The sequence below is a fragment of the Leptomonas pyrrhocoris genome (genome assembly GCF_001293395.1).
Source record: "Leptomonas pyrrhocoris isolate H10 chromosome Unknown, whole genome shotgun sequence".
NCBI lineage: Eukaryota > Euglenozoa > Kinetoplastea > Trypanosomatida > Trypanosomatidae > Leptomonas > Leptomonas pyrrhocoris.
In genome coordinates this window covers 211,164-237,386 of record NW_015438368.1, presented here as the reverse complement: position 1 = coordinate 237,386, position 26,223 = coordinate 211,164, and the positions used below count along the sequence as shown (strand labels likewise).

Below are 26,223 nucleotides of genomic sequence, written 5' to 3'. Positions count from 1 at the left end.
AAACAGAGATGAGCAGGAGAAGAGACAAGAGCAATGGAGAGGAGATGCAAGGTTGAGGGAGATACACCCGCCCCCTCTCCAGGAGGGAGCGGCACGCTACCAAAGAGGAGGAGGTAAAAGAACCAGAAAACGCAGCTGTGCAACACCGCGCTGTCAGAGAGGAAGGTCGGAGAACGTTACCTTGCCGTCAGTAGTCCTTCATATAAAACCACTCTAACGGCAAACGATGCATTTCTGATACAACAACAGCAGAGCACTTTTTGAGGCGTGCTAAGCGCCCATCTTGGTGTCTCACGAACCGCCTTCACAAGAAAGGAAGATGCCGTGGAAGCGACACGCGGACGCACAGGGCGAAGTGATCCATCAAGAAGAGCCGCTACGTAAAACCCTTCACCTCATCATATTTAACGGCAGTCTTCATCGATGCACCCACATGGCGCGCACCTCATTGATATATATGTGTGTGTGTTTTGAATAGGTTTCTTCGCATGCCATGTGCACGGAAGGCGGGAGTGTAAGCCACACGGCCCGGAAAAATGAATAGCACATTGAAAAGCAAAGCACTCGCCAAAATATATCAAAAACATGAATCACAACCAGAAAAAAAGGAGAAGGGAAAATGAAAAGGGTATTGCGCCGAGCGGTCACACAAAGAGGCAGCACAACAACAACAGCACATCAACAGCACCGAGATCGACGTTGGTGGATGATCATTGACGGCTGGGGTCTTCGGTGTGCGGCTGGAATATAAGTACGTGTCTCCGCGAACGTGCACAGGCCAACAATTTGTCTGGTAGCCGATTCATAACACCGATAATAATAGTGATAATAATAGCAATAGTACTGATAAGAAGCGAAGTCGTATATATAGAAAGAGTCAAACGTCAGGAAGCAGAAAGCTGAAACAAAGCAAGACAAACACGAGGTATAATAACTAGGGAGGCACGGTTCGCCAACACGCGGCGCAGACCGCATCTTTTAGTCTAAATAAGTAAATAGTTAAATAGGAAGAACTAAAGCTGAGAACGAAAGATAAAATATAAACCAGTCGTAATCTCCTTTAAATAAAAAAGAATATAGAAGAAAAGAAACTGTAAGCGCTATGCCATCCAAATATATATATTTCCCATTTTTTCAAACACTATCACATCTACGTATTGTAAATCGCGGGTATGCGCACTGATAGTGAGTACTTGCCGAGCAGATGAACGGCACTCCACTCCACTAAAGAAAGAAAGACATGTGATAGCAACAACACAGTATTTGACAGCTCGCAACAGAGGCAGTAAAAGAGATAAAAATGGAAGTAGCGACAGACGAACAAAAACTCGCAGACAAAAGTAAAGGGGAAATCACCAAACAAATCAACAACATATCAAGGCAGTGAAAGCAGTAAAACAAAAGATACGTGATGTATGCCGCCCTAACACGACGAGCAGCAAACGTACGACCCACAACTAACAACAAAAACTCCTGTCACAAACAGCCAAGATACATGAATCGAGACTACGAAGAAAGACAACGCCAAAGCGATAAAACACTGCTACCGCACAACAGCAAAAGAAAATGAATAAACCGAAGGCACCTTTATTCTTAGAGCTACACGAAGGCACTCTCAGCCGAAATAATAATACGAACAAAAACACAATGAAAAAGGAAAGGACCTTTCAACTCACTGTACTCAAGGAACTTTCAATGAGCGGAGAAGCAGCGTCATCTGCGATTCATCGCAATGTGGCCGAAATGCGTTCTACACCTCGCATGGGACAGAGTGCGGAAAACTCTCACAAAAAGACTTCCACTGACCAGCAGAGCTCCCCCAAAGCACAATATATGAATACCAAAGCGATTAACAAAACCTTTACAATGAGAAGGAGCGATAGCATGAAACGGAGAATGAATGCATCTATTTTTAAAATCAAAAGAAGTCATAGCGATTTTCTTCTCGCTTTACAACGCGCTAACAGCGTGTCCGGAGGAAAAAAAAAAGATGAGATAAGAGGACGAGAGCTCAGTCACTTCGGCATTCGGCGAGTCGGCGGGCAGTACTCGAAGGCCCGAATGACACGCTGCTCCGGCGGCACTTCGAAGTAACGCGTGTATGTATCATCCTGATCGGGTGGCTGCGGCGTTTCTTCCGCCCGAAGAAAGGGTAAGGGAGAGCTGGGTAGCAGACTCCGCTCTTCCTGAGGTGGCGAGGCACTTCCTAGCACGAGATTCTGCTCTACCGCCGCCCAGAAGGAAGTTGGCGTCGCATTATTATTGTCGGTCGCCTGCTGCGGCAATGACGGCGCGTGAGAAGGGTGATAGTTCAGCCCCACAGGAGGTGCGTTTGCCGGCGCAGTCGGCGCTGCGGCATCATCGCCGTTGTTGTCATTCCTCATCGCTTCAACCACCACGTCCTCCGCCGGATGCAGTCCGTTGCCGCGGCTCGCCACGTGCAGGAAGTACATCTGCCGTCCCCAGCTGCACACCGTAATGCTGCAGATGGTGAAAAGGGCGAAGAGGATGCCGCCCACGAGCGGCGACGTCTCCCAGCTCCACACAATCTGGCTCGTGTGGTACAGAAAGTACTTCAACAGGAAGCCGATCGCGTGCACCTGTGCAAGCAGCAGCAGACACACGAGCACAATCAGAATCATGTTGTGGCGGGAGTAGAAGGGCGGGATGGTGTGCATCTCCGCCACGTACTCCTCTACCTCAGGGCGGCTGCGGAACCAGCTGTAAACGATCAAATTGCCCAGCAAGACGAGCAGCACGGCAAGACCGTAGACGAACAGGGAGAGAGACAGGCCCTCGAAGCGAAACATCGTGCTGTACGCGACTTCGTGATAGTACGCGAGGCAGGAAAGCTCACCGAAGATGCCGTGCGTGAGCATCGTGGTCAGCACCACCACCACGAAACAGGTGAAGAAGAGGCAGACACCGCGCAGGATGTGCTGCGAGCTCTCCCAGAACAGCGTCGAGCGCTGGATGTTCACCGTGAAGGGCATCTTGCATATTTCGCAGTGGTTCACGTTGGCGAGGTTGCGCTTCGCGCTCTCCAGCCGCCAGTGATCGAGACAGCGCGCATGCACAAAGCGCACCGAACCGGTACACCCGCACGGCGTGATAAGCGGAGCTACGTCGTTGCCCTCTCGACAGATGCGGCAGAACGGTTCTTCTGCGTCCTCTCCGTCTTTACTATTAACATTATTAGTATTCTCGCCATCCCTTCCACCTTCTCGACCCTTTTCTTCGGGCGAAACTGCTGAATTCATAGTCGTATTCTCATTCATATTACTGCTCGTCGTCACGGCGTTGCCACTTACCACCGTGCCCTCCACCGGCGGACCTGCCGAAGACCCCGCCTCTGCTTCCTCACGAGGTGGCTGCTGCTGCTGCAGTTGAGCGTGCTGCGTCGCCGGGCCAGCGGTGCGTCGCTGCGCATCCGTCATCTCCGGTGACGTAAACAGAAGGTCGTGTGCACTGGCGTGCTCATTCCCTTTGCTGTCTCGCAATGTGCTGTTGCGCAGGACGGGGCTCTCCATACTGAACGGGACGTGGACCGACACCGCGCGCGAGGCGCCGCCGTGCCGCGCGGAGCCTTTATGTTGACGATGATGGCGGCGGAGGTGGATGTCCAGCTCACTGGAGGGCGCGAACGATGTCACGGATGCAGCTCTTCCGCTCTGCCTGGCTAAGGAGGAAGAAGAAGCTGCAGCAGCAGCCACAGCAGAAGCCGCTGACGTCTCCGGTTCGCTGGGGTACAGCAGCGCATCGGACGCGCATAGCTTCTGCGGTGGGGAGACCGCACCGGGGTGCGATGCACTTCGGCAAAGACGCCCATCGCCTTCCTCGCTGCTCCGGCGATGCAGACGCCGCCCGTCGAGACCCTCGTCCACGTCCGAGCCGCTGGCGCAGCTGGCAGATGAGCGCTCCAGGCGGGAGACATCGCTGGCGGTGCTGCTCGCCGCACTTTCTGTTTCCTTGAACTGCGCACGTGGGGTGCACACGCGAAGTCCAAGCTCTTCTTCCCTTTCAAGAGGTCTCTCTGACACGAGTGAGTGGTGGCTGTGGCGGCGATTTGGAAAGAGCGGCACGCTGTCGCTGCCTTCGTGGGCCTGGGCTCCTGCTGTGAAGGCCTGCGGGACGGCACGTGAAGCCGCCGTGGAAGGAGGGAGTTGAGGCACCGAGAGGGTTTCCGCTGTCGCCGTCTGTTTCCTTTTAATGTCCTTGCCAGGATCATTGCTGTTGATGTCCTGGTGAGCACCGCTACGTGCCAAGGAGGAGGAAGATGGCGCCTGCACCCGCTGCTGCTCCTGCTGCTGCCGCTGCAGCTGCGCCACCAACGCCTGCTGCTGATACGCACTGTGCAGGCGCACCCCCCAGTCCACCACCGCCTTCAGGCCCTCAATCATGCGATTGCGGAGGTAATACGGCGGACGCCAGACCCACTCCGCGTAGTCCGTCTCCATCATGTACTGCTGCACTAAGTCTGCCCTACGCATCGTAAACGGCAGCGGCAGCAGCAGCACGAGCAGCGGGACAATGACGGCGAAGATGAACTGCCGTCGCTCCTGTGCCGCAGCGGGCCACTGCTCGATGAAGAGGTCCAACTCGCAGGTGTAGTCGTCGTCCTTCGTGTTGGCGTAAAAGGCGCCGGAGGTGGTGTTGTAGTAGTACGCCGCCTCGTACGCGTAGCCGCTGGTGGAGCGCACGACCACGTAGAACGGCTCCGTCTGCTGTGCCTTGCTCACCCGCATGGAGATGCTCGGCAGCACCTTGCACAGCGCGCTTGTGTCGAACATCAGCGCAAAGGAATCCCAAAAGCTGGCCCAGCTGCCGCGGCTGGCGGTGCTCGTGTCAGGATCGTTGTCGCCTCCGCTGTTGCCACCGCCGGTGCTCCCGTCATGGAGCGGAGCGGCACTTCTTTCTGTCGCGCTGCTCCACCGGTTTTTGTTCACGTACGGGTGCGGCTGCGTCGTGGCATACGCGCCGGAGCGGTCGCCATTGCTGCCGCTGTGGTCTGTCTTCACATGGTTGCGCAGCTCCACCTTGAGGTACATGTGATAGCAGTTGTCCAGCTTGACCGATTCGTTGTAGCGGTGATCGCGCAGCTGCACCACGGCGTTGATCGTGTTTCCCGCCTTGCCGTCGAACTGAACGACGGTGTAGCTCGTGCCCGTCACCCGAAGCGGCACGACGGCGCGCGTTGCGCTGCCCACCACCACCAGCGTCTCATCGGCGGAGTTCTGCGACTGGTAGAAGGAGCTCGGCGAGCCGACGACGTTGGCCGTCTGCGGGAGGGGAGCCGAGGTTTCTGTAGTGGTAGTGGCGGAGGCGGGAGGCGACTCCGCCGCCGCCTCGTCGACCGTCCTCACGAATTGTAGCACGTCGGTCTTCTTCGCTGCCGTCGTCGCTTCGACTTCATCGGCTAGAAAAGATCTCGCACCTTCGTTGTGAAGTCGCTGTTGTTGCTCTTGCGGCGATGGTGGTGTGCCCGGCTCGGCATAGTCTCCGCCGTTCTCTACGACATACGCCCGCAGAGGGGCAATGGGGGAATGCAGGGCGGCAGTCTGCAGTGGAGTGAGCGGCTTCGCCGTCTCCTCCTCCGGCGACCCATCGAAGCCCAGAGGCAACACGGAGCGCAGCAGCTGCGTATACGACGTGCCGGTGGACTCCGCAAACGTCGGGTTGGCGGCAGCGGCCGTCGCAGAGAGATGTGCCGACGCCGTTGCTGCCTGCGCCTCCAGCGTCCGTTTCTGCTCCCGTGTGATGGTGTACACAAGATGCAGTTTTGGAATAAAAAGACCCTTTTCCGGGCCAGTGCTGTTGGCTGGCGCGTGATGGGCGGTGCCACGACTTGTCGTAGCTCTGCTGCGTCCGTGCTGCTGCTGCTGATGCATGGTGCCCTGTCCGTTGTTGATGCTGTTGTCGCTCTGAGGCACCCCGGCCCCATCGCCGCCCACCGCGCCGGAGATCATGCCAATGTTTGCCGTGGCGAGTGGGGCGCGGAAAAGCGCGTGGATGAAGGCATCCTGCTCTTCCAGGTTGCGCCACCACAGACGGTTCAGCACCGTTGTTTGATGCAGCGGCGATGGCGTTTCCTGTACCATCGAAGTCGCTGACTTTACGGTGCCTCCGTCTCCCTGCGCGACAACACTCCTCGTGACGCCGGCACCGGCAAGTACGAGGACTAACAGGACAATGACGGCGCGCACCGCGCAGGTGATACGCGCGCGGCTTCGCAGCGTCATCCTGAATAGGTATTAAAGATCTGTTTTCTTCAACTTCAATACGTTATGTCGGAGGTGTTCAAACACTCCGATTGATTGAGGAATGAGGTACGCCCCCTGTCGTTTCTTCTCTTTGAAGACGTCTTCGCGGTGTTGATAAGAGCGGAGGAACAACAAGCAAACAAGCAAACACAAAAGATAGCAGTGTATTGCAAAATAAAAAAAATAAAAGAAATGGAGGGCGTTCAAATACCGCACAGGAAAAAGAGAGAAAAAAAATGAACTCAGCTCCGGTGGAGTTCATGCACAACCGACAAGGACTGCGTTAATTGTCCCCGCAACACTGACAACAAAGACAGAGCACAAAACAAGCACTCGCCGGATCGCGGCAAGCGAGTCCCTCTACAGCACCGACGAAAGAAAAGGGGACAGAAACAGAAATCTGAAAAGAAGAAAAGAAAAATGTGTGAAGTGGAGTCGTGCACGTCAAACCAGGTTATTTAAGTAAGCTGCAGTACGCTGCACTTTCAAAATAGTAATGGTGATATGCTGGGAGAAGGGCAAAGAGGGAGAAAACGCATACAGGTTGCTCTTCCAGTCGCCCTTGTGAGATGATCAGTCCCACTAAAAGAAAAGAGGAGAAAAAGCGCTCCTTGTGTATACGCTTCACAGCAGACGATGGAAGAAAAGCCAAAGTTTTGATGGCAGTCTGTTCCGCTGAGGAGAGAAGGAAGAGAAAGAAAAGAAAAGCAGACGAAGGAAATTATCGCCCTGTGGTGTCAGCAAGATCATACAATCGCTGCAGCAACAACAAAAGAGAAGAGATTTATAAATCAGCCGTTATATATATATAGCTCTCTCGCAGCTACAATCGACCCCCAAAATATCCCCACAATGCACCGTATCAGAGAGGAGTTTAGGCTTTACAATAATAATAATAATAAAAGAGTTGGCGAGGCGGCACACACGCACACACATGCGCAGGGCTGCACAAAGCGCAGCGTCAAAGGAAGAAAACGAAAAGAGCAATAAGCGGTCACTGGCAAAAATGATTGGTTCTCACCGTCTAATGAAACGGCACCTGCAGGTGTAAAGCTGCTGTGTGGCTTTGGGACTTCTTTGCGATGTATCGTTTCGTATGATGCGCGAATGCATCGGAGAAGGAAAAACCTAAAGCGAGACGTGTGTGTACGCAAAAGACGCGATGACATGAGGAAGAGGGGAGGAGGAAATCGGAGAGAGAGAGTTAGAGGGAATGTGCGGCGAGAACATCTTCTCCGGTTTGAAAGAGAAGCAGGAGAACAGAATAGCGTGCCATGTCTTCTCAGGCACTGCGAAATGCACAGCGTGGAAAGCGAACATCTGCGATTTCCATGCAAAGTGGCCCCAAGGGTGTGAAGGATGAAGAACGCTAGTCAAAACGATTCCTGTTTGTACACGTCGGAGCGTGATATCATCTATTTTATTCCTTTGCGCCGTTTAAGCGTGTTATCACGCGAAGGCACGAAGATACGCCAATAGTATTATTATTATTAAGACAGAAGGCAGCAGTATTAAAGAACAAAGAGGAGTCGACCTCGAGTACACAACACTGATAATGAGAAAAGAGCGACGGAGAGCACTGCTCTTTTAGAAGTTGATGCCCAGGCCTCCCTCCGCCTCCCAGACATCCACGACTTCCTCCTTCGCCTTGGCTTTCTTTACCTGCGCCACCTTGGGCTGCTCCCCGTCCACACATGACCGCTGTTCCACCTCCAGTAGTGCGCGCAGGTGCGCCTCAATTGCGCCCACGTGCTGCTCAAAGGCTGTCGATGAAGCGGAATCTGAATCCTTGAAGAGTGCGTCCTCCGTTTCCCTTTCCGCTCCATCGTCGAGGCTGGTGTCCGGAGAAGAAACTTCCGCGTTACTACGCTTGACGGGCGCTCTGGTCGCGTCTACGTTTTGAGATGCCGCTGTACCGGCCGGCTGCGCTTCGCCGTTCTCAGCGCCTTTTATGCTTGACGCGCTGGTCTTCAGCTGGCCGAGCACCTCGCGGAATTCCGTGTGCAGCTCATAGCTGTGGAAACACATCTTGAACAGATGCGCCTTCACAAAGCCAAGGTCCACCGGGTAGCGGCGCACCCACTGCATGTACACCAGTGCGGTGTGTAAGGCAGACAGCCGAGTAGCCTTGTCCGCGCCGTGGGTGCGTCCGGGCATCACCGGATGACTCGGGTGGCTAAACAGAGTCGGGTCCCACAGCAGTGGCTCCGCGCACATGTGGCCCTCACACTGTGTATCCCGCAGGTGCCGCAGCACATCGTCGTACGTGTAGACGTTGCCGTTCGAGATGACGGGGATGCTGCCCTGCAGGGCACGGCGCACCCGGCAGATCAGCTCCATGTTCGCGACGCTCGTTTGCTGCCCTTTCATGTCCCGCGTGCGGCCATGCACGCAGAGCACCTGCGCCCCGGCGTCCCGTATCATGCGGGCGTACAGGATGGTCAGCGCCTCATCGAAGTCATGCTTCAGCTGCGTCTCGGCGGAGCCGGCTTCGCTGTGTCCGGGGTGGTCGAACACGCGTATCTTCGCCGTCACCGGCACTTCCAGCTCCACGTGCAGAGTGTGAATGATGGTGTGGATGAGCTCCCAGTCCTCCATGAGGAATGAGCCGTAGTGGCCACGGCGAGCAATGCCTTGTGGGCAGCCGAGATTCAAGTCCACCGCGTCGCAGCCGAACAGCAACTGATCGTCCGTCTCCGCTTCTCCTCCCTCTTCTACTTCTATAGCTGTTGTGACTCCAGTCGTCTTCCTCCTGCGGACGCGCACCGGGTACGTGGGATGTGCGTCTGCGCCTTCACCCAGCACGGCGTAGCGCGCGGCTGCCAGGACGGTGTCCGCGTCGTGGCCACAAAACTGCACAATGCAGGGGCGGTCCGCCAGCTGCGTCTCCGCTGTCGTTGCCGACGAGAACTCGGCGGTATTGCTGCCCTGCGAATTCTCCGCCGTCTCCGCTTCAGCGCTCGCCTTCTCCATCGCCGCCTTCACTTCCTCAGGAGGGGTGGTGGCGAAAAAGTGCTTGCGGTAGGCGGCGCCCTCCGCGAAGCTCTTGGCGTGCAGCATCGGTGTGTAGGCCAGCGTGGACCCGTACGCTCGGCACAGCATGCGAAAGGGCAGCTCGCTCTGGTCCACCATAGGGCCCACGACAAACATGCGAGGAAGACTCGCCGTATGCACGTGACCTTCGCTCTGTTCTTCCGCATTGTGTGTGGCCTTCTCGAAGGTTGCAGTCGACTCCATGTTTTTGATCGCAGCGGCAGACTGCAGGGAGGCGTACTTGTTGATGAGGACGTCTCTCCAGAAGCTCCACGCATCGGCCGGCTTCGTGCTCGGGTGGAGGTGCTTCACTGTGGCATCGCGTTGCCCGTTGCAGTAGGGGCACGTGGTGCTTTTGAAGGGCTCGCCTTGGGCAATGAGCTGCCGGTACACATCCAGCTGTTTCTGGCTGTAGGCCATAGGGTCCTCACAAGATAATAGGTGAATTCAAAAAGTGGGTCGTCGTTGCTTCTTTCGAAGCTCGTCAGAGACGACAAGAAAAAGGAGAGGGCGACGTATGTGAGCAGATCGGCAGCAGAAGAAACTCACATTAGAGGCTTTCAGCGGATGAAGAAAGAGAAGAAGAACGAAAGGGAGAAGAGAGACGAGAAAGTCGGTACGCAGCAGCCGCATGTCAAGAAGTGGCGCTATTCGCTCTCCTGACAACAAGAAGATTCTGAGTAGGGGAAAGACCGCAATACAAACTTAAGATACAAAATGGAAGCGCATCTTCGTGGTTTTACCAGACATACTAATGACTCCATGTGCTAGCGCATTGGAGTCGCAGTCGGTGCCGTTCAAGAGGTCAGCAGAAGAGGCTGCATTCACACGCGTCATCGCATTAAACTGCATACACGAAGATGTGCTTATACACAACGAACGGACATAAGATACTCTATTCTAAAAAAAAAGTAGGAAAGATACACACGCCAAAAGTGCTGATTACTGTTGAGGCAAACTGGCGGGCCTTGGAAGAGTTCAACGACGGGATTACTATTTTTTCTTTTGTTTCTGGCGAGTGCTGTAGCTGCTCGCGTCACCGCTGCACCCGTGCGGCGATGCAGAAGAGGCTCCATGAAATGGCATAGTCCTGAGTCAACGAAGGAAAAGCAGGAGAAGTCTTTATTGAAAGCAAAAAAAAACAATCAAAACACAATTAAAATGAAAGGGAAAAGAAATTATTCGGAACGCACACGGCTGACTTAAGCTGTGGAATCTTCACTTTTGGCTTCGTGTATTACATATATTATATTTGTTCCTTTTCTTCAATTACAAGCAGAAGAAATCCTATTCTCATGTGTCTGCTTTCGACCTGGAGCTCCCATCGCGTTGACACGCGTCGGAGCATCCGGTAAAATAAAAAAAGCGTCCGTGGCGAAAAGCAGAAGAAGAGCAAAAATGGAAAGAAAAGCGACGAACACTCTAAAGCAGAGGCGTATATATAAATGAAGATCAACACACACATACACACAGCTTGCACAAACACCCCAACACCAACACAAAAAAATCAGAGGAACAAAGAAAAGAAGAGAGATAGCACGCCATTAAATTATTATTTCACCAACGTTTTAATAAAAAGAGGTAGAATCACCAACACAACTGAAGCTCGGTCAACAATAAGCGTTCGTGTGGGCGGCAGAGACTGCGACGGAGAAGAAAAAGAGAAAGGAAGATTTTTCTTCTTTGCTGGTGAGATGCAGCTGTAACTGAAGTAGAAAAACAAACAAGAAAGCTTTACGTATTTGAGACGTTATTTTTGTTTCCAAATTCACGCTCAATATAAATATGTTTGCCTGGAAAGGTTAAGTTCAACGGTGACTACGTATTGTATCGAGCTGGCACACGCACACCCCACCCGCTCACACATACGTACTCACAAACACTTACACTACGTTCACTGTATACCGAGTGAAAAACTACAAGAAAGAGACATTTTGTGTGCCATCGGTTGGCCTCAAATGGTCAAAGAGCAAGATAACACCAACACCAAAAGAAACCAAGAAGTAATGCAGATGTAATAACACAGCAATAAAGCAGCGCTTCGTCACCCGATCGCTGGCTATCGCGCAGATGGTCTCTACGTGCGCGTGCTTGCGTTTTTACAGCAGAAACTGTACACCTATCCACCGTTTACTCTCTTCGGTTGCCAGGGTACTGCAGTGGGCTGTGCGTCGGCTCAGCAGGGCTCGTGCGGAAGGGTGCCGATGCCTCGCCGTCATCGTACGGCGCGTGCACTCCTCCAAAACTGTTGTTCGTCGGGCTATTAAAGAAACCGCTGAGCGCCACATTGTGCTCGACGTCCTTCCACGTTCGCTTGTGTCGACGCGGCGGTGCCTGTGGAGGTTGTGGTGGCTGCTGCGGTTGCTGCTGTCGATCGCCGTACACGTTCGTGCTCCCCGGCGTGTGCTGGGCCGGAGCCACCACCGCTGCTGCTTCGTTCGCCTCCTCCACACCGTCCACCCCGTTCTTCTTCGGAATCGGCGGACCAAACTCCGTCGGCAGCTGAAACATCTGCGGCGAGGCCGGGTAGCCCGCCTGCAGGTGCACCTGCTCACGGCGCAGGTTGTGCTGTGCATCGTTGGCGTCTGCTAGGAAGGAGTAGTGGGCAAGGTCATCGCCGAGAACCTCCTCGGGTGGCCGCGGGGCGGAGCTCGCCACGCTGCTCGAGCGGTACCGCGACGGCTGCTGCGGCAGCGGCTGCGAGCGATCGAACCCACCGCCATTTGCATGAAGCCGGTCATCCGCCGACCTTTGCTGACGTCCGCCACGCCCCCCGCGGTGCCCATTCGATGTGCGACGTCCCCGCCCCTTCTCTTCTCCCGCGTTGTGATCGGCCAAGGCGGCAACCGACTCGACCGCCGAGGACGCAGCAGACGATGGCGACAGCTCCGACGAGGAGGCCATCTGCGCCTCGGCCCACTGGTTGAACAGGTCGATTTGCTGCTGCTCCTCCCGACGGCGCAGCCGCTGCCGCTGCCGCTGCCGCATGTATGACTTAATCGTCGCGACGGGGCCTTGGCTTGCTCTGCTCCGTGTCGAGCCGGAGCTGCGACGGGAGCTGCGGCTGTGGGAACTGCGCACCTCGCTGCCCTCTACATCATCTCCACCTTCACCTTTCCCGTCCATTTCCACTCCGCACAGGTGGGGTGGGGGGAAGAGGTACGCACCACGCCCGTAGGCTGCCGTCGAGGCGGTCCGCACCGTCGTCGCAGCCGAGGTGAGGGTGGTGCGACTCGTCACGGACGACCGCCCGTCCTCGCCGTCGCTATCGTCCAACCCATCGCCGTCACCGTCGCCTTCGCGGAGATGCGCCAGACGGGCCTCACGGGCCGCCTGCCGCGCTCGTCGACGCTCCTCGCGTGCGGTGCGCCGCTTGTACTTCTCCAGCGCCTTGTCGCGCAGCAGCTCCTGGGCCGGGGAGAGACGCGGGGGTTTGGAGTTGAGCGGGATGCCCTTCCGCTCCGGCGCCGGCGCCGGTACGTCGTCCCCTCCGCTGTGCACTACCACCTCTTCCCTTTCTGCGGCGCCCCCACGGCGGCGGTGGAGGCGGCGGCGGTCCCGCTCATCGAGCTCGTCGTCCGAGACGCGGCAGCACCCACACCACATGAGTACAAAAGCGCTCAGCACAATGCTAAAGCCAAGGGCGGAGGCCGAGGAGATGCAGAGGATGACGATGGCAACGAAAGAGATAGCCATGAAGGCGACACTCTTCGGTGCAAATAATAATAATAGCAACAAATAGTAGTTGTAGTGGTGGAGGAACGCTGCTTAATGGGAGATACTGCGCGAGGGAGAAAAGGCCCTATACGTCTTTCGAACCCAAAAGGTCGCTCAATAGGAGCTATCCGTCTTCTTCAAGCGGTATTCGTGAAACAAAAATCGGTCTAATGGATCCTTTCCGATTTGATATATATCTATTTTCTTTAACTTCTGAGGTGATATTTGCTTCTAGTAGAATTATGCGGCGCTGATGAAAAACAAAACAATAAAATACAAATGCACTTTCATATATAAACTGCTACGTATATATATATATATAAGCGGTGATACTCTTCCCTGCTGTTACATCGATCAGGAGCTTTCCCCCGACCGGGAAACCTTTTTAAAGCACCCTTATTATTAAACCAACTTAAAAGAAGAAGAAAAGAAGGAAATCCTAAAAGAGAGTAATATATATATATAGCTCGCAGAGGTGTTAAAGCGGCTCGAGGTCGCCTACGAATCGCTCACTGAAGCCGTAGGACTTCCGTGCAACAGGCAACAAATCTATGAGAGAAGGAGAAGGGGCGAAAAGACCGTATTGGCGTTTGAGTGACGACGGTGATCGGAGAAGTGAGAGAGCTGAAGACGTCAGCTGAAAGACGGGGCTTCTCAGATCCAACGCGCTGAAGGAAAGAAGCCTCAACAAAGGGCACCTTGCGCGGGAAGAGCCTTGGCTCACACCCCGAGTACAGGCGCCTAGTACACTGTAGAGTACCAGCGTCGCAGGCAACAACGATAGCAGCAAAGCGCATGCTAATAGCGCCTCACATCGTGCGAGACACGCACGCCTCGTGGAATGTCGTATGCCCCCAAAAAGGTTCATCTCTCGAAGGTTTATGTCAACAAATCGTACATCTTACTGTAAATTACCGTAGCTGAACAAAGGCAAAGGAAGGTTTTGCGACATGAGAGGAATCAGAAAAAGGATAGTTCAACATCCACACACGTAAGCCGTTAGTAAGTCCCCCCTTTTTTAATGGAAATGAGTAAGAACGCTCAAAAAACGCAAATCGCCAGGTAAATAAAGAGGCGTTTATATTAATACTTATGATTGTGTCGTTCAACACTAAATAAACCATTTACCTATTGGCCTGCTGTCTCTCTTTGCGGTGGCTCCGTTTTACCTGACCAGAGAGAGAGGGGGAGAAAAAAGAGGCGAAATAACAAAAACAAGTTTCGGTCATTTTTTAATCGTGAATCAAACTCAGATGGTGTCGTGATCACTACGCAGCAACTACAGCGTTCTTTCAACGCTGTTGCAGTGACCATCGTATTGCTCTCTTTACCTTTTTCTGAGTTACTTCTCTTTACTGTCAACGTTTAAGAATATATATTTAAATACGTATCGTGCTGACACTGCCGTACAAAGCACACAAACACAAACTTCTATACGCGCAGCCTGAAATGAAAAAACAGCGAACAAAGACGAAGCGCAGAGTCTAGCCGATACATTATGCGATCAGCGAAGAAGAAAGTCAAAGAAAAAACAAATGTCCAGACTATGCTACACGCAATGCTTTCTTCTATTCAGATAAAGTTCAAAAATGAGAAATACAAGAAAACAGGCAATCATGTACGACAACGAGTTAAAGCATCATTTCAATACTCACCGCCCTTGAGATAACAACAGTAAACAACCCTTTTCTTTAATCAGACTTGCTGTGAGCTCTCCGACCGCCGCAGGCACCGGTGGGCTTCTCTTCCCTCTTGGGCGAGAGAGGCAGGGGAGTGGCGTCGTCTCTCGAGTCCCCATTCCTCGCCGGCACCGCAGTCAGAAATCCCGCCGGTGCAGCGGCTACACCTGCTGGAGCCGGCGGCCAGTCCGGCTTCGAAGGGGTGCTGACGCCGCTGGGCAGACCGCCAAACGACGACGCATCCAGATGTCGCGAGTGCAGCGCAGTGCCGCTTACTGCTGCTCGACTATCCAGCTCTGGGCTAGGCGGGGCACCGGAGTTCACCGAGAGGACGGGCGTGGCTGACGTCGTCGCCGCCGTCGCGAAGGTGCCGTGACGTGGTGGTGCGTGTTGGTCTGCCTCCGCGCTACCTCCTCTGCCTGTGCTCTGCGTGGAGAGAGCCGGCACGTCGAGAAAGTGGATGATCGCGGTGGACGGGCTGGGCGGCGAAAGCAGAGGAGAGGGAGTTGGCAGCGCTGGCGCTACGCCGGGAGACAACGTGGCCGATTTCGGCGCCTGCGGTGAGTCGTGTGAAGCAGCGGCGGCGGCAGCAGGGTGGAGGGTGCGGCGGGGGCCGGTCGTAGTCGTCTGAAGCGTGCTATTCGTGTTGTTACTTCCTGCAGCTGCCGGGGCCGTTAGGAAGGACGAATACGGAGGGCTGCGTGCCGCGGCAGACCACACCACGGGTGAGGTGAGAGAAGTGGACGGCGCCGACTGCAGGCCGTGTGGCGTGTGCGCCAGCGCTGGTGGTGGGTCCTGTGGGTGGTCCAGCGGTGAGCGGGCCCCGGAGGCGGAGGCAGCCAAGCCGTTCACCGAGCCCGGGGCGTTCATGTACCGCTCCAGGGCGCCGTTCGAGTTGCTGCGCAGACTCATCTGGTCGAAGCCGAGGTTCGGCCCCAAGGCGGGGAAACCGGCGGGGAGCTGCAGGGGACGGTCCGAGGCGTCGCGCAGCTTCTCGCGCCACCCTGTGAAGGATTCGTTGTGCAGCGAGAGGTCCTCGAAGTCGTCGGAGGTGCTCTCGAGATCGTCGCGGTGGTGACGCGGCACCGACCCGTGCTGATGTCCGCTCGACGTGTCTCGGCTGTTCGTGTGGTGGCGTGAGCCGTTCTTGCGGTGCCGCAGCTTCTGTCCGCCCATCGTGACACTCGTCGGACTCGTACTCTGGCGGCCGTCACGCCGGCCTCGTCGCACCGACCCTGCAGGCGAACCCGGGCGGAAGCTCATGCTCCCGATGCTGCGCCCCGCCTCGCTCGCGTAACTCGGAAAAATATGACCCGATGCGGAGGCCGCCGCGTACTGCTGCTGCAACTCCCGCAGCAGCGACGAGCTCAGCAGCACGTTCGGCGTGTTGTTGTTCGAGGCACGGCGGTGTTCGTACTCGGCCCGCCCGTAGAACTCCGGCGACGCGACGCGGTTCTGCGCGTCGAGGATGCGCTGCTTCTCCTCCTCGGTGAGCGGGGGCGGGCCGACCTGCGGCACCCGATCCACGCCGCGGAAGTCGAGGCAGACATCCTGCTCGCCGTGGTGGATCGTCACCTGGCCCCGCGGGAGGTGGCGCCGCGGCCGGACGCGGTTCTCAATCGGGAGGCCTTCCACCCGCTCCGCGTTGGGCGAGGCCGGTCGCACCCCGCCGTCGGCGTCGTAGCTGTCGCCGTTTGGGTCGTCGAAGCGGTCGGCGTAGTTGTCGCGGTAGTCGCGCATCGGCTGCGCCGTGCCCGTGTTCTCTAACGGCGGGGGTGTCACCGGTTCGCAGTTTTCGTCCGTGTGATGGGCGTAGTGGCCCCCTGCCGTCTCATTACCTTCACGCGGGCCGGCATTGACGACGGCCGCACCGCGGAGACGATGTGCGCTGTCACGGTCGTCTTGAAAGGCGATGCTGTCCGCGTCGGCGTAGGCGTGACGCCGGCTGCTGTTGCGCAGACGGCGACGGTGGAGCACAAGGCAAAGCAAGGTGACAAGACCGGCCAGCAGCAGGACACCGACGATCGCCACGACGCAGCCGATGATGATGCCGACAGAAGAAGAAGAGCCGCCGTTGCCATCCAGGGGCTCGACGGGCGGACGTGTTGTTTCTGGCTGGGCTGTGGCGGCGGCTGTGCAGAGCGGGTGGAGGACGAGCAGCAGCACCAGCAGGGGGAGCGGAGCCGCTAGCTTTTGGTGTCTCTGTAGAAGCAGCCGGCCAGCCAGGCGCACCTGCCCAGGAGGGGACACTAGTCCTTGCATACTTGAGTGTGCGCAGTTGGAGAAAGATTAATATGTAGTATGTTGAACAAGAACGTACGAGTTAATCATCAAGCAAACTTCCGAAAGAAGAGAATAAGAGAGGAAACCGAAGTGTAAAAACGAGATCACCGCAATCAGGCGTTGTCAGATTCACATTTAGCTACAAAAGAAAGGTTGCGATGATGACGAAGCCCGCAAACGGCACAGCAGGAGGAGAGCAAACCAGAAAAGGAAAACCAACAACCAAAAACGCTTACGTGAGAGGCGAAAGAAAGAGACCGATGCTTCCGCGGAAAGCGAAGGAACAGCTTCGAAGTCAAAGCGAGGAAAGAGCTCTCTAACAGACACACACACACAGAGAGATAGACCCACCAACAATAAAACAAGACAACACGGAAATGGCTACACTTAATGATATTACTGCCAGTTACTTTATCGGGTTTAGTACTACGGAACCACACGCGTGCCACCTAAAATGGAAAAACACACGAAAAAGAAAGTATTTGAATCGCTTGCAACAGCCTCAGCTGCTCAGTGCTCTCATTGGAGAGCGCCAAAGCAATATATATATATATATATACTGCTTGCTTGCTAAAGAAGTGTTTTTGGTTGTTGGTAGCTGCAAAGTAATATCTACTGCCGGTGTGCATGACGAGGTTTGGGTCACACAGTGAGGGCAGCAGAGCAGAGAGGAGAAGGGGAGGCGGCAATCAAGTAGAGAGTGGACAGGAGCAGGAGGGGCGCATCGTCATAGGTGCACGGAAGTAAAGTCAGCGAAGGCGTGCCACCGACATCCGGCACGGCGCTTGAGTTGCGCGCACTTACCCTGCTGTTGAAAACGGCTGCTAGCAAGATCGATTACGCGCCAATGGAGAAATTGCTCAGAAAAAAAAAAGAACAGAGAGATGTTTCTTTCGGCAATTTCGATGCGTGCATCCGGAGAGAAAAACAAAAAGCCCAAATATATAAAAGAGAAAAGAGAGGAGATAGTGAAAAAGAAAAAGAAGCTCCGTCCAACAGAAGCGTGCGCTAGCTTGCCCGTCACAGGCACCGAATTGGGAGCAGAGAATCGTGCCGGCGACATCAACGAGAACGAAGAACGGGCAAAAGAAAAGTGAAGGTGTAAAAAAAAAAAAAAGTACTCTGTGAGCTGAAGCGTGTACCGTTGTCCTCATATCAGGCGATCGAAGGACGAAGAGCCGAAGATGCCGTCCAACCGTCACCAAGTCCCAGGTAACGTGATGCACGCTCCACATTCTTTTCGGCTTGTGCTGAGCGAGGAAAAACCTTCTTCGCTTACGCACAGCCCCTTCTTTTCTTTTTGATTTTTTTCGACCTGAAACTACAGAAATAAAGAAGGGGGAAAATAAGGCGCTCTCATTCTTTGACCTTTTTTTGCTACATCCATCGTCTGAACAAGGCGGGCAGAGTAGTATGCAAGAGATTCACGCGCTAATGGATATAGAAACATATATAGGTGAAGAAGGGTGAATGTTAAGACTGAATGGGGTTTTCCAAACAGAGTTTGATAATATAATCGGCAAGCAACAGCCATGTCCTTTTCCTGTTACTCTACGAACAAAAAAAGCTTCTGTTTTTCTCTTCCTTTAGCTTTACTTTTTAAAAAGCCGTTCTCGCTTTGCGAGTGCTCATAGAAGACCTAAAGTGCAAAGGGAGAACAGAAGTGTGGATAGTAATAATACTACAGAACTGCTAGATAAGAGATAGTAAATAAGCAAAGAAGTTTGGTAAATATAGTAAGTGCTGCGCTCTCCTCACCACTTCGCTCCGCGTAATGCATAAGTGAAATCACATAAAGGACGGAAAACAAAACTAGTAGTGAAAGGAAAGGGAGAGAGAAAAAAAAAGAAGCGGCGGTGATGCTACACGTTGCAATGCGGCTCCCCGGCGCAGCAGAGATAACGTACCTCCCCCCCCCCCTAAACGAAGATGAAGAAGAAGCTTCAGCGAGGAGGAGACCAAGCAGAAGAAGAAGAAGCGCACCAACACACACGCACTAAAGAAAAGAAAGACAGGGAAGACACAAATAACACCAACGAGTGTCGCACCGGTTTAAAAACGAGTAAGTCGCACAGCGTCGTCCTCAAAATGCTGGACGTCAATGAACCTCAACGGAGAAAGAGTAGGAGTAGCATTTCAGAATCACATTAAAAGAAGTAAGAGAGAAAGAGAGGGGGAGGCTGCGGGGGTGAAGCAGAGAGAGAGAGAAAGGAACGGGGGAGAAAAGGTAAAGAAAAAGAAGAAGAATGACACACACACGCATTGGTCCGGTATGCGTTGAATGCAGACGGAAAGCAGCGGAGACGTTCCAACGTATGCTGCGGTTAGAACGCGTGTGAAGAAGTGGGTGCACGGCAGCAGAGAAAAAAAAAGGCAGAGGAAAGGAGCTAAAACAAATACAATCACACTAACAATAATAAAAAAGGCTCCTTTTCTCTGACTGCGCAAAACCCCTCCCGCACCTCTCAGCTTTGAGGAAGCACCTGATCGGTGTTGTAATTGTAGTACTCCCCATCTTCGTCAATGACCGCCACCGGTATCCACCGGCCTTGCCGGTCCACCAACACCGGCCGCGCTTTGCGATCCACGGAGAAACGAAGCGGCACGCCGGCTGCCAAGATGGGAATGACCGCGACAGCAGAGGAGGCGGGCGCGGCTCCTTGAGGTGGATTCAAAGCAGCGGACGAGGCAGACATTCTAGCCAGCCGCCGTTGAGAGCGAGACGGCAGCGGCTGTCGAAATAAGTTTCGCCCCGTCAGGGCCCGTCGTCGTCGCTCGATGCCTTCTATAATACCCCACAACTCCTCCTGCTCCGCCAGGAGGTCCTCTTGATCGTCGTCGGACAGGTCCAGCAGCTCCTGCGTCCACGCATCTTCTTCGACGCGATGTGGTGGGCGATGATCACACTCACGAGAAGGAGGATGGCAGTGTGGCCATAATCGCTTCGTGAGAGATTGCTGGCCGCCGCTGTGGAAAGACGAAAAGGATGGTAGGACAGAAAACGGCATCCACAGCAGCTGCCACGCCGCGGCGCAGCCGCAAAGAAAGGCATGTAGGCGCTCGTTGGCCATACGCTGTGGTTCGAGCAGAGCACGTAATGCACCACAGGCGGAGACAACGTGCCAAAGTCGTTCCAGGCGTGTTTTCTTGTTGTTGCCTGCGGCACACGCATCGAAGACATCGACGTCGTCCTCCCCAGCCGCTGCGTACTCAAAAGTTGGCATTGGCGACGCAGCGGCGGCAGAGGAGGGGTCCGCCGACAGGTACGAGGAATAGCATGGATCACAGGGAAGGACATCCGCTGGAGTCGACCCGCGTCCCCGCAACGGAGGGACTCGGCTCCCGCGCACGCAGCTGCGTGAAGGATTCCACGTGTGAGAGGGAGAGGGACGTGTGTCTCGCGCCTCCTCTCCGTTATTGGGCTGGGTGAATGCCTGAAGGACGCGGCCCAGCGCCGGCTCGTAGAAGGTGTCTGACGGGGGGAGATTCCCACACGTCCGCCAGATGCGAAAAAACACCACCACCGCGATGGAAAAGGTGAGGAGCAGGTTCGCCGCCCACACCTGACACCACTCCACCGCGACGTGCCGCTCCGTGAGCAGCGTGAAGAAAGGGCTCAACTCCCATGCGGCGGACGTGGCCGCGGACGACGCTGTGCAAAGAGGTCCGGACACCGCGGAGGACGGCGTCGAGGTGGCTGCGCCACACATTAGGTCAAAGAACGAGTCGATCGGAACGTAGGACATAATCGCGAAGATGAAAGGGTGAGGAAATAAAAGTATGTGTGAGTGCTCACCAGCAAAAACACCAGCAACAACAACGGAAAAGAAAAGCAGAAGACAGTCCAGAAGAAAACGACGAGCCGCACGCCAGCTCTTTCCTTCTTCACTTGAAACAATATATCTCTCCGTGTTTCGTTCACACGAAGCGATCCACGAGTTCAAAAAAAAAGCCTAGGTAATTCGAGAAAAAAGAAGAAGGCCACCTTGACAACACAGCGGCGAAATTGGGAAGACTGCACACGCAGAAATGCAGCGTGGAAACAAACAACAAAAGAGAATGAAAAGAAAAGAAGAGGAGCGAGGCAGGATATTGTGAGAGGCGCACCACACAATACAGGAGGGCGAAGCGATGATGAAACGACGTAGTAATAAGGGAAAGCCAGATGGGAGCACATACGTCATTTAGGAAGCGAGCGGTTCCGAAAGGAAAACAGAAAACACGATGGAAGAAGAGAAGCAGTCCATCATTCTTCAAGTCCGCATCATCGCGGTCAGATGCGTGACGCGCAAAGTGCTTTGTTTCCCCCGTCGAGCGCCAACAGCGTCAAACGGCATGAATGAAACAGTAAAGAAAGAGCGGGCATTCGTACGAAGAAGCGTCTTGAGATCAAAAAGAAAAAAAAAAGTAATAACAATAATAGTAGTGGTAATAGCAATCATAATCATAATATACTCCGCGTGCGCTGGAGAGACGTGCGCAGATTCGCTGCTGCCGCCTTCTCCGTGGCACTACGCGACCTTCGCAAATTGGTCTCACACAGCGATCGTCAGGAAGAAAGAGAAAAAAACCACATACGCGGGAGTAGAGCACTAACAACACCAAACCCAAACACAGCGTAGCACTTACTCGACGCACAACTCAACGAGCCCGTAGACGAGCGTCAATGCACCCGTATTTACCGGGTGAGAAACGAGTAGACCAACCACAGGATGCACAGCACCAGCAGACCGTTTCGAATGTACTCCGCGGTGTTGCGCTGGGCAGGCTGCATGGCGTCCGCATCACGCCAGGGAAAGGTTTCCGCGCTTGGGTCCTTTAACACCATTTTGCGCCCACACTTCGCCATCAAGTTGCGCTGACTTCCGTTCTCGAACACGAGCAGCGTCGGGATGGTCTTGAATCCATATTTTTGACCCCATCCCCACGACATGGCCTTGGTGTCTGCGTAGGTCATACAGTAGTAGTCGCCGTGTGCCTCGGCGAAGTAGTCCAGCATCTCCTTCTCCGAGTTGTCGAGCGACATGAAGACGACCTCAAACCTTTTCTTTTCGTGCTGCGCCTCGTAGAACTTCTTCAGCAGCGGTGTAAACTCGCGGCACGGCGGGCACCAGTGGGCGGAGAAGTACAGGAGAACAAAGTCCGCCTCTTTCAACGCCTCGGAGGCCAGGACAGCGCTGCCGTCCTTCCGCAGCAGCTTTAGCTCAGCATTTTTGAAGAAGTTAGACTCCATCCTCAATGGGAAGAAAGAAGGGAGTTAATGAAAAAAGAAGGCAAAAACCGCAAAAAACTAAATAATTTTCGCTGAAGAGCAAAAGAGGGAAATAAAATGAATGGAGACAAAATGGCATGGGAGAGGAGAAGGAAGAAGCGCCAACGCAACGGGCAGGAGAAAAGGCGCGTCAGTCTGCATGCCCCGCCACACGCACACACTACAGAAGTGGTACCACTTCTTCAAAGTACCCATGCACGCCTCAGGTGGGCAATACCTGCAAGGCAGGACGCTTTCATGGGCTGCGGTTTGCGGCGGCCCAACGGTCACACAGCACTCAAACGCCTGCTTCACTCACCTCGGGTTGTTATCGGTGTCACCCCAGCAGCCACGCTTCTCGAGACGGTACCGACGACACTCTAATACACACACGCGGCTGATGAATCAGTGGAGGTATTACCCTTCCGTGTTATCGTGCTAAGTGCGTTGTAAGGGGCTAGCAGAACAGCTCGATGGGTAGGAGGGATAACTTGGCAAGTAGCATCGTGCAGGATCGGCGACAATGACGCAGCGAGCGGCAGCAACGCTACACGAAGAAAGAAAAAGAAAAGAGAAGTGGAAAGCACACACGTTCGTATGGGAGAGATTTCACGCCATGCGTCGTCGAGGGGGGGGGGGGGTATAGGAGAGATGCTCCTTTGATTGAATAGTTGCAGCGTGCTCGTCTGCACGATGGATGCGAGACGGGCATTACGGGGTCGCTGTGCCGCCATAGAAGCCTCTCCTCGTTCGGGTCGTTCCGCAGCATCACGTGCCCCGTGCTTCGTGATCAACTCGACGCGACTCTCGGCTGACACACACACACACACAGACACACACGAGCAGGGTAGGAAGGCTCACAGAGCGGATCAGTAACCACTCTCCACACCGCGCGGCCAGCGGTCCTGCGTGGGCAGAAAATCGGCGCGGTGACAGCAGCCGCCGTGGCGACTTCGTGGGCGGTACTCCGTCGCATCGTCTCTGGCGTTGTCGGGGCGACACAAAAGACCGCCGTAAATCGTTTCCTTTTCTTTTTGGTAGTGTGATGCGTGTGTGTGTGTGTGTGTGTGTGTGTGGTAGAACTCGCGTGGTATGGCGGGCACCGCTGAGCACCCCTGAGCCAGAGACGTACACGAGAACGCAGTCGCCGCCTTTTAAAGGCCTCCGTAGCGGGAACGGCGCTGCCGTCCTGGCGAAGCAGCTGCAACTATCCTTCACACCGAACAACCGTTTTTCTGTTGAAGTCTTCTATCAAGCGTTAAAAGCCCATCCCGCCCGTTCTCTTTCTCTCTCTGTTGCACATAGTTAGAAGCCCTCCGTCATTTTCCGGTGCAGCTGTCAGAAGGCGAAGAGGGAGGACCTGCAGTGGTGCCGAGGGCGATGAACAGCGCCAACGCAGCGATCAGTAAGGGAAAAGCCTGCAAAACACAAAATAGACAAGAAAAGAGGAGTCCACGAGGAGGAGTAAAAAACAGACCCCACACACGAGCGAAGACACCCCCAGAAAGATCGGGCGAGATGGTAGAGAAACACCACATCGAAGAAAGAAAGAAAGAGCGCAGCACCACAGGGAACGGAGTAGAGCATCAGAACAGTCTCTTTTGCTCGTACACTTCCCAGAAAGGTGCGAGAATGACTTTCCGCCGCTGAGGGAGCACCCAAAGACAGCACTTTCGTTTGGCCACCCTTCCCGAAGGAAGGAGAAGTAGAAGAAGTAGAAGCCCCGAAGAAGCAGACGCATGACACCGTTGTACGCGTCTTGCTGAGTCACATCGTCGCTTTACGATTCTTTTCGAAATTCCACTTCAGTAGAAAACACGTCATTTTTCAGCACAAAAACAAAAACAAATAAACCGAGTCGACCACTCTCCCTCTATTCACGAAGGAGGGAAAGAAGGAAGAAGAAAGGCAGGTAATGTGTAAGCCGATGTCATTACATCCCGTACGTCGCTTCCCCCCCCCCCCTCTATTAAGGGCTGAGACCGTTGATGCGCTGCTTTCATACATAAGAGACTCTACGAAGGGGAGTTTCTTGCCCACTCAGATCGCCTGCGCTTCCACCTGGAGGGAGTTAGAATAAGGGAGCGGGACGGTGGGAAAATAATAATAATAAAGTCTTTCCTGGAGAGGGAGGTCGACGGGAGGGGAGAGAAGAGAAGAGAAGGAGAGCGTGCACACTGTCTAGCCTTCGATTCACCGCCCGACGGTTTTCCTCACTTGCACGCCCGCACAGAAAATGTTTACTGCGACGAAAACAAAGAGGATCAAGAGGCCCAGCTGCAGCCGCGAGCGCATCGGCGCAAGTACGGTTTTGCAGGAGAGGACTGTCGTGGTCGGGCCGCTCACCACCTCCGCCTTGTCCTCTTCCCAAGGGAAGTATTCCGCGTCGGGATCGTTCACCACCAAGTCGCGCCCACGATTTGTGATGAACACACGCGGGTACGTCTTCTCAAAGACGAGGACGGTGGGAATACCGTCGAAGTCGTAGAGGCTTGTCCACACGGCCCCAATCTGTTGGGCATCGTTGTAGGGCAGGCAGTAGTAGTTGCCGTGTTCCTTCTTGAAGTAGTCCATCATTTCCTTCTCGGAGGTGTCGAACGACAAGAATACCACTTCGAACTTCTTCTCCACGTGGTGGGCCTCGTAGAAGCGCTTCATCAGGGGCGTGAAGTCGCGGCAGTGGGGACACCACTGCGCCGAGCAGCACACGAGGACGTAGTCAGCGGCACGCAGCGCCTCCGTCGCGGAGACGGAGCTGCCGTCCTGCCGCAGCAGCATCTGCGCAGGGTTGTCAAAGAACGACGGCGCGTCCTTTGCGTCGAGCACCGTTGGAAAGGTAACGGCGACGGCGACCTCGGGAGTGCACTCAGGCAGTAGCAGCGGCGGCGTCGTGCCTGGCATTGGATCCGAGTTCGGCCACGGAAAGGATGCCCCCTCCGGGTCCGACACCACCATGTTGCAGCCGTACCGCGTCACCACCGCGCGCGGGTCGGCGTTCTCGAAGATCACCAGACTCGGCAGGCCCCGCACGTTGTACTGCTCCATCCACTCCGTCCGCATCGCGTGGGCGTCCGCGTATGGCAGACAGTAATAGCTCCCGTGGGCGTTGACGAAGTAGTCCATCATCGCCTGCTCAGAGTTGTCGAAGGACAGGAGAACCACCTCGAAGGCCTTCTCGCTGTGGTGCTTTTCGTAAAAGGACTTGAGCAGCGGCGCAAACTCGCAGCACGGTTCGCACCAGCCGGCAGCGAAGTAGACGAGGACGTAGGCGGCGTCGCTGAGCGCGTGGCTCGCCAGCACGGAGCTGCCGTCCTTGCACAGCAGCTGCTGCGTGGGAGCAAAGAAGTTCGATGGCATCTGGAGGTTCTTGTTGTTTTTTCCGTGGCGTTAGGGGTGGTTGAACAGTTGAAAAGTAGGGGGGGGGGGTTATATACTTAGAGAAGTTGAAACACAGAACAGCAAAAAGCAGTACTTAGTATATATTTCTGATATATGATTATGATGCAGCAAGGAGAGGCGGTTTGTGAAGGCAGGAATCGTGTTCTACGTGCCCCCGCAACAAACACGTTGTACATTCATGCAAAGTTATGGAAGAGAGGTAGAGAAATTGAAAATGGTTGATGTCGTCGGCCACGTGAAAAAGGGATTACAGCATCCATTCATTGCTGTTCTTCGACGCATGCTGAGCAGCACGACGAACGCCTCACGCGTGGTCAGTGCGCTCGTCCTCGTCTCCGACGCATCGCACTGAAGACGCGATGCACTAGACAGCAGTTCACCGGCACTGTATTATAGAAGCGAAAAGGGGGAAGGAGAGGCGCTCTTTTCTTTCCTCCTGGTTCCCAACACGCAAACAAACAACACACACATTGATAGCTACGCGTTCATAGAAGACGCTTTTGCGGTGCAAGCCGACATGTAAAACACACACACAGACGCGAAACGGCTACGGAGAGGAAAAGGAGGCCAACGGAAAATGCTTCCATTGAGAATGTAAGAA

At 54.6% G+C, this 26,223-nt stretch overlaps 7 protein-coding genes across 9 annotated transcripts; all 7 read right to left on the bottom strand.

The window, feature by feature from the left end:
• Nucleotides 1-2,015: 2,015 nt before the first annotated feature.
• Nucleotides 2,016-7,390, bottom strand: ABB37_05891 (hypothetical protein; the record flags this gene model as incomplete). The annotated part of the gene is made up of 1 exon (XM_015804097.1): nucleotides 2,016-7,390. The coding sequence occupies exon 1, from the start codon at nucleotides 6,237-6,239 to the stop codon at nucleotides 2,016-2,018; it is 4,224 nt and encodes a 1,407-aa protein (XP_015657231.1). The 5' UTR covers nucleotides 6,240-7,390.
• Nucleotides 7,391-7,847: 457 nt separating this feature from the next.
• Nucleotides 7,848-9,852, bottom strand: ABB37_05890 (putative dihydrouridine synthase (Dus); the record flags this gene model as incomplete). The annotated part of the gene is made up of 1 exon (XM_015804096.1): nucleotides 7,848-9,852. The coding sequence occupies exon 1, from the start codon at nucleotides 9,711-9,713 to the stop codon at nucleotides 7,848-7,850; it is 1,866 nt and encodes a 621-aa protein (XP_015657230.1). The 5' UTR covers nucleotides 9,714-9,852.
• A 1,571-nt stretch (nucleotides 9,853-11,423) lies between these two features.
• On the bottom strand, nucleotides 11,424-14,181 carry ABB37_05889 (putative transcription like protein nupm1; the record flags this gene model as incomplete). Of its 3 annotated transcripts, none has more annotated exons than XM_015804093.1 (1): nucleotides 11,424-14,181. In XM_015804093.1, the coding sequence occupies exon 1, from the start codon at nucleotides 12,987-12,989 to the stop codon at nucleotides 11,424-11,426; it is 1,566 nt and encodes a 521-aa protein (XP_015657227.1). In that variant the 5' UTR covers nucleotides 12,990-14,181. The 3 variants fall into 3 exon arrangements, with proteins under 3 accessions (XP_015657227.1, XP_015657228.1, XP_015657229.1); XM_015804094.1 differs by having other exon boundaries at nucleotides 11,424-14,170; XM_015804095.1 differs by having other exon boundaries at nucleotides 11,424-13,561.
• Nucleotides 14,182-14,701: 520 nt separating this feature from the next.
• ABB37_05888 (hypothetical protein) lies at nucleotides 14,702-16,951 on the bottom strand (the record flags this gene model as incomplete). The annotated part of the gene is made up of 1 exon (XM_015804092.1): nucleotides 14,702-16,951. The coding sequence occupies one exon, from the start codon at nucleotides 16,949-16,951 to the stop codon at nucleotides 14,702-14,704; it is 2,250 nt and encodes a 749-aa protein (XP_015657226.1).
• A 2,486-nt stretch (nucleotides 16,952-19,437) lies between these two features.
• Nucleotides 19,438-20,989, bottom strand: ABB37_05887 (hypothetical protein; the record flags this gene model as incomplete). The annotated part of the gene is made up of 1 exon (XM_015804091.1): nucleotides 19,438-20,989. Exon 1 carries the CDS (start codon nucleotides 20,716-20,718, stop codon nucleotides 19,438-19,440), a length of 1,281 nt encoding a protein of 426 aa, XP_015657225.1. The 5' UTR covers nucleotides 20,719-20,989.
• A 661-nt stretch (nucleotides 20,990-21,650) lies between these two features.
• On the bottom strand, nucleotides 21,651-22,278 carry ABB37_05886 (tryparedoxin-like protein; the record flags this gene model as incomplete). The annotated part of the gene is made up of 1 exon (XM_015804090.1): nucleotides 21,651-22,278. The coding sequence occupies exon 1, from the start codon at nucleotides 22,203-22,205 to the stop codon at nucleotides 21,651-21,653; it is 555 nt and encodes a 184-aa protein (XP_015657224.1). The 5' UTR covers nucleotides 22,206-22,278.
• A 2,138-nt stretch (nucleotides 22,279-24,416) lies between these two features.
• ABB37_05885 (tryparedoxin-like protein) lies at nucleotides 24,417-25,768 on the bottom strand (the record flags this gene model as incomplete). Its single annotated transcript, XM_015804089.1, has 1 exon — nucleotides 24,417-25,768. Exon 1 carries the CDS (start codon nucleotides 25,578-25,580, stop codon nucleotides 24,417-24,419), a length of 1,164 nt encoding a protein of 387 aa, XP_015657223.1. The 5' UTR covers nucleotides 25,581-25,768.
• Between the last annotated feature and the right edge of the window lie 455 nt (nucleotides 25,769-26,223).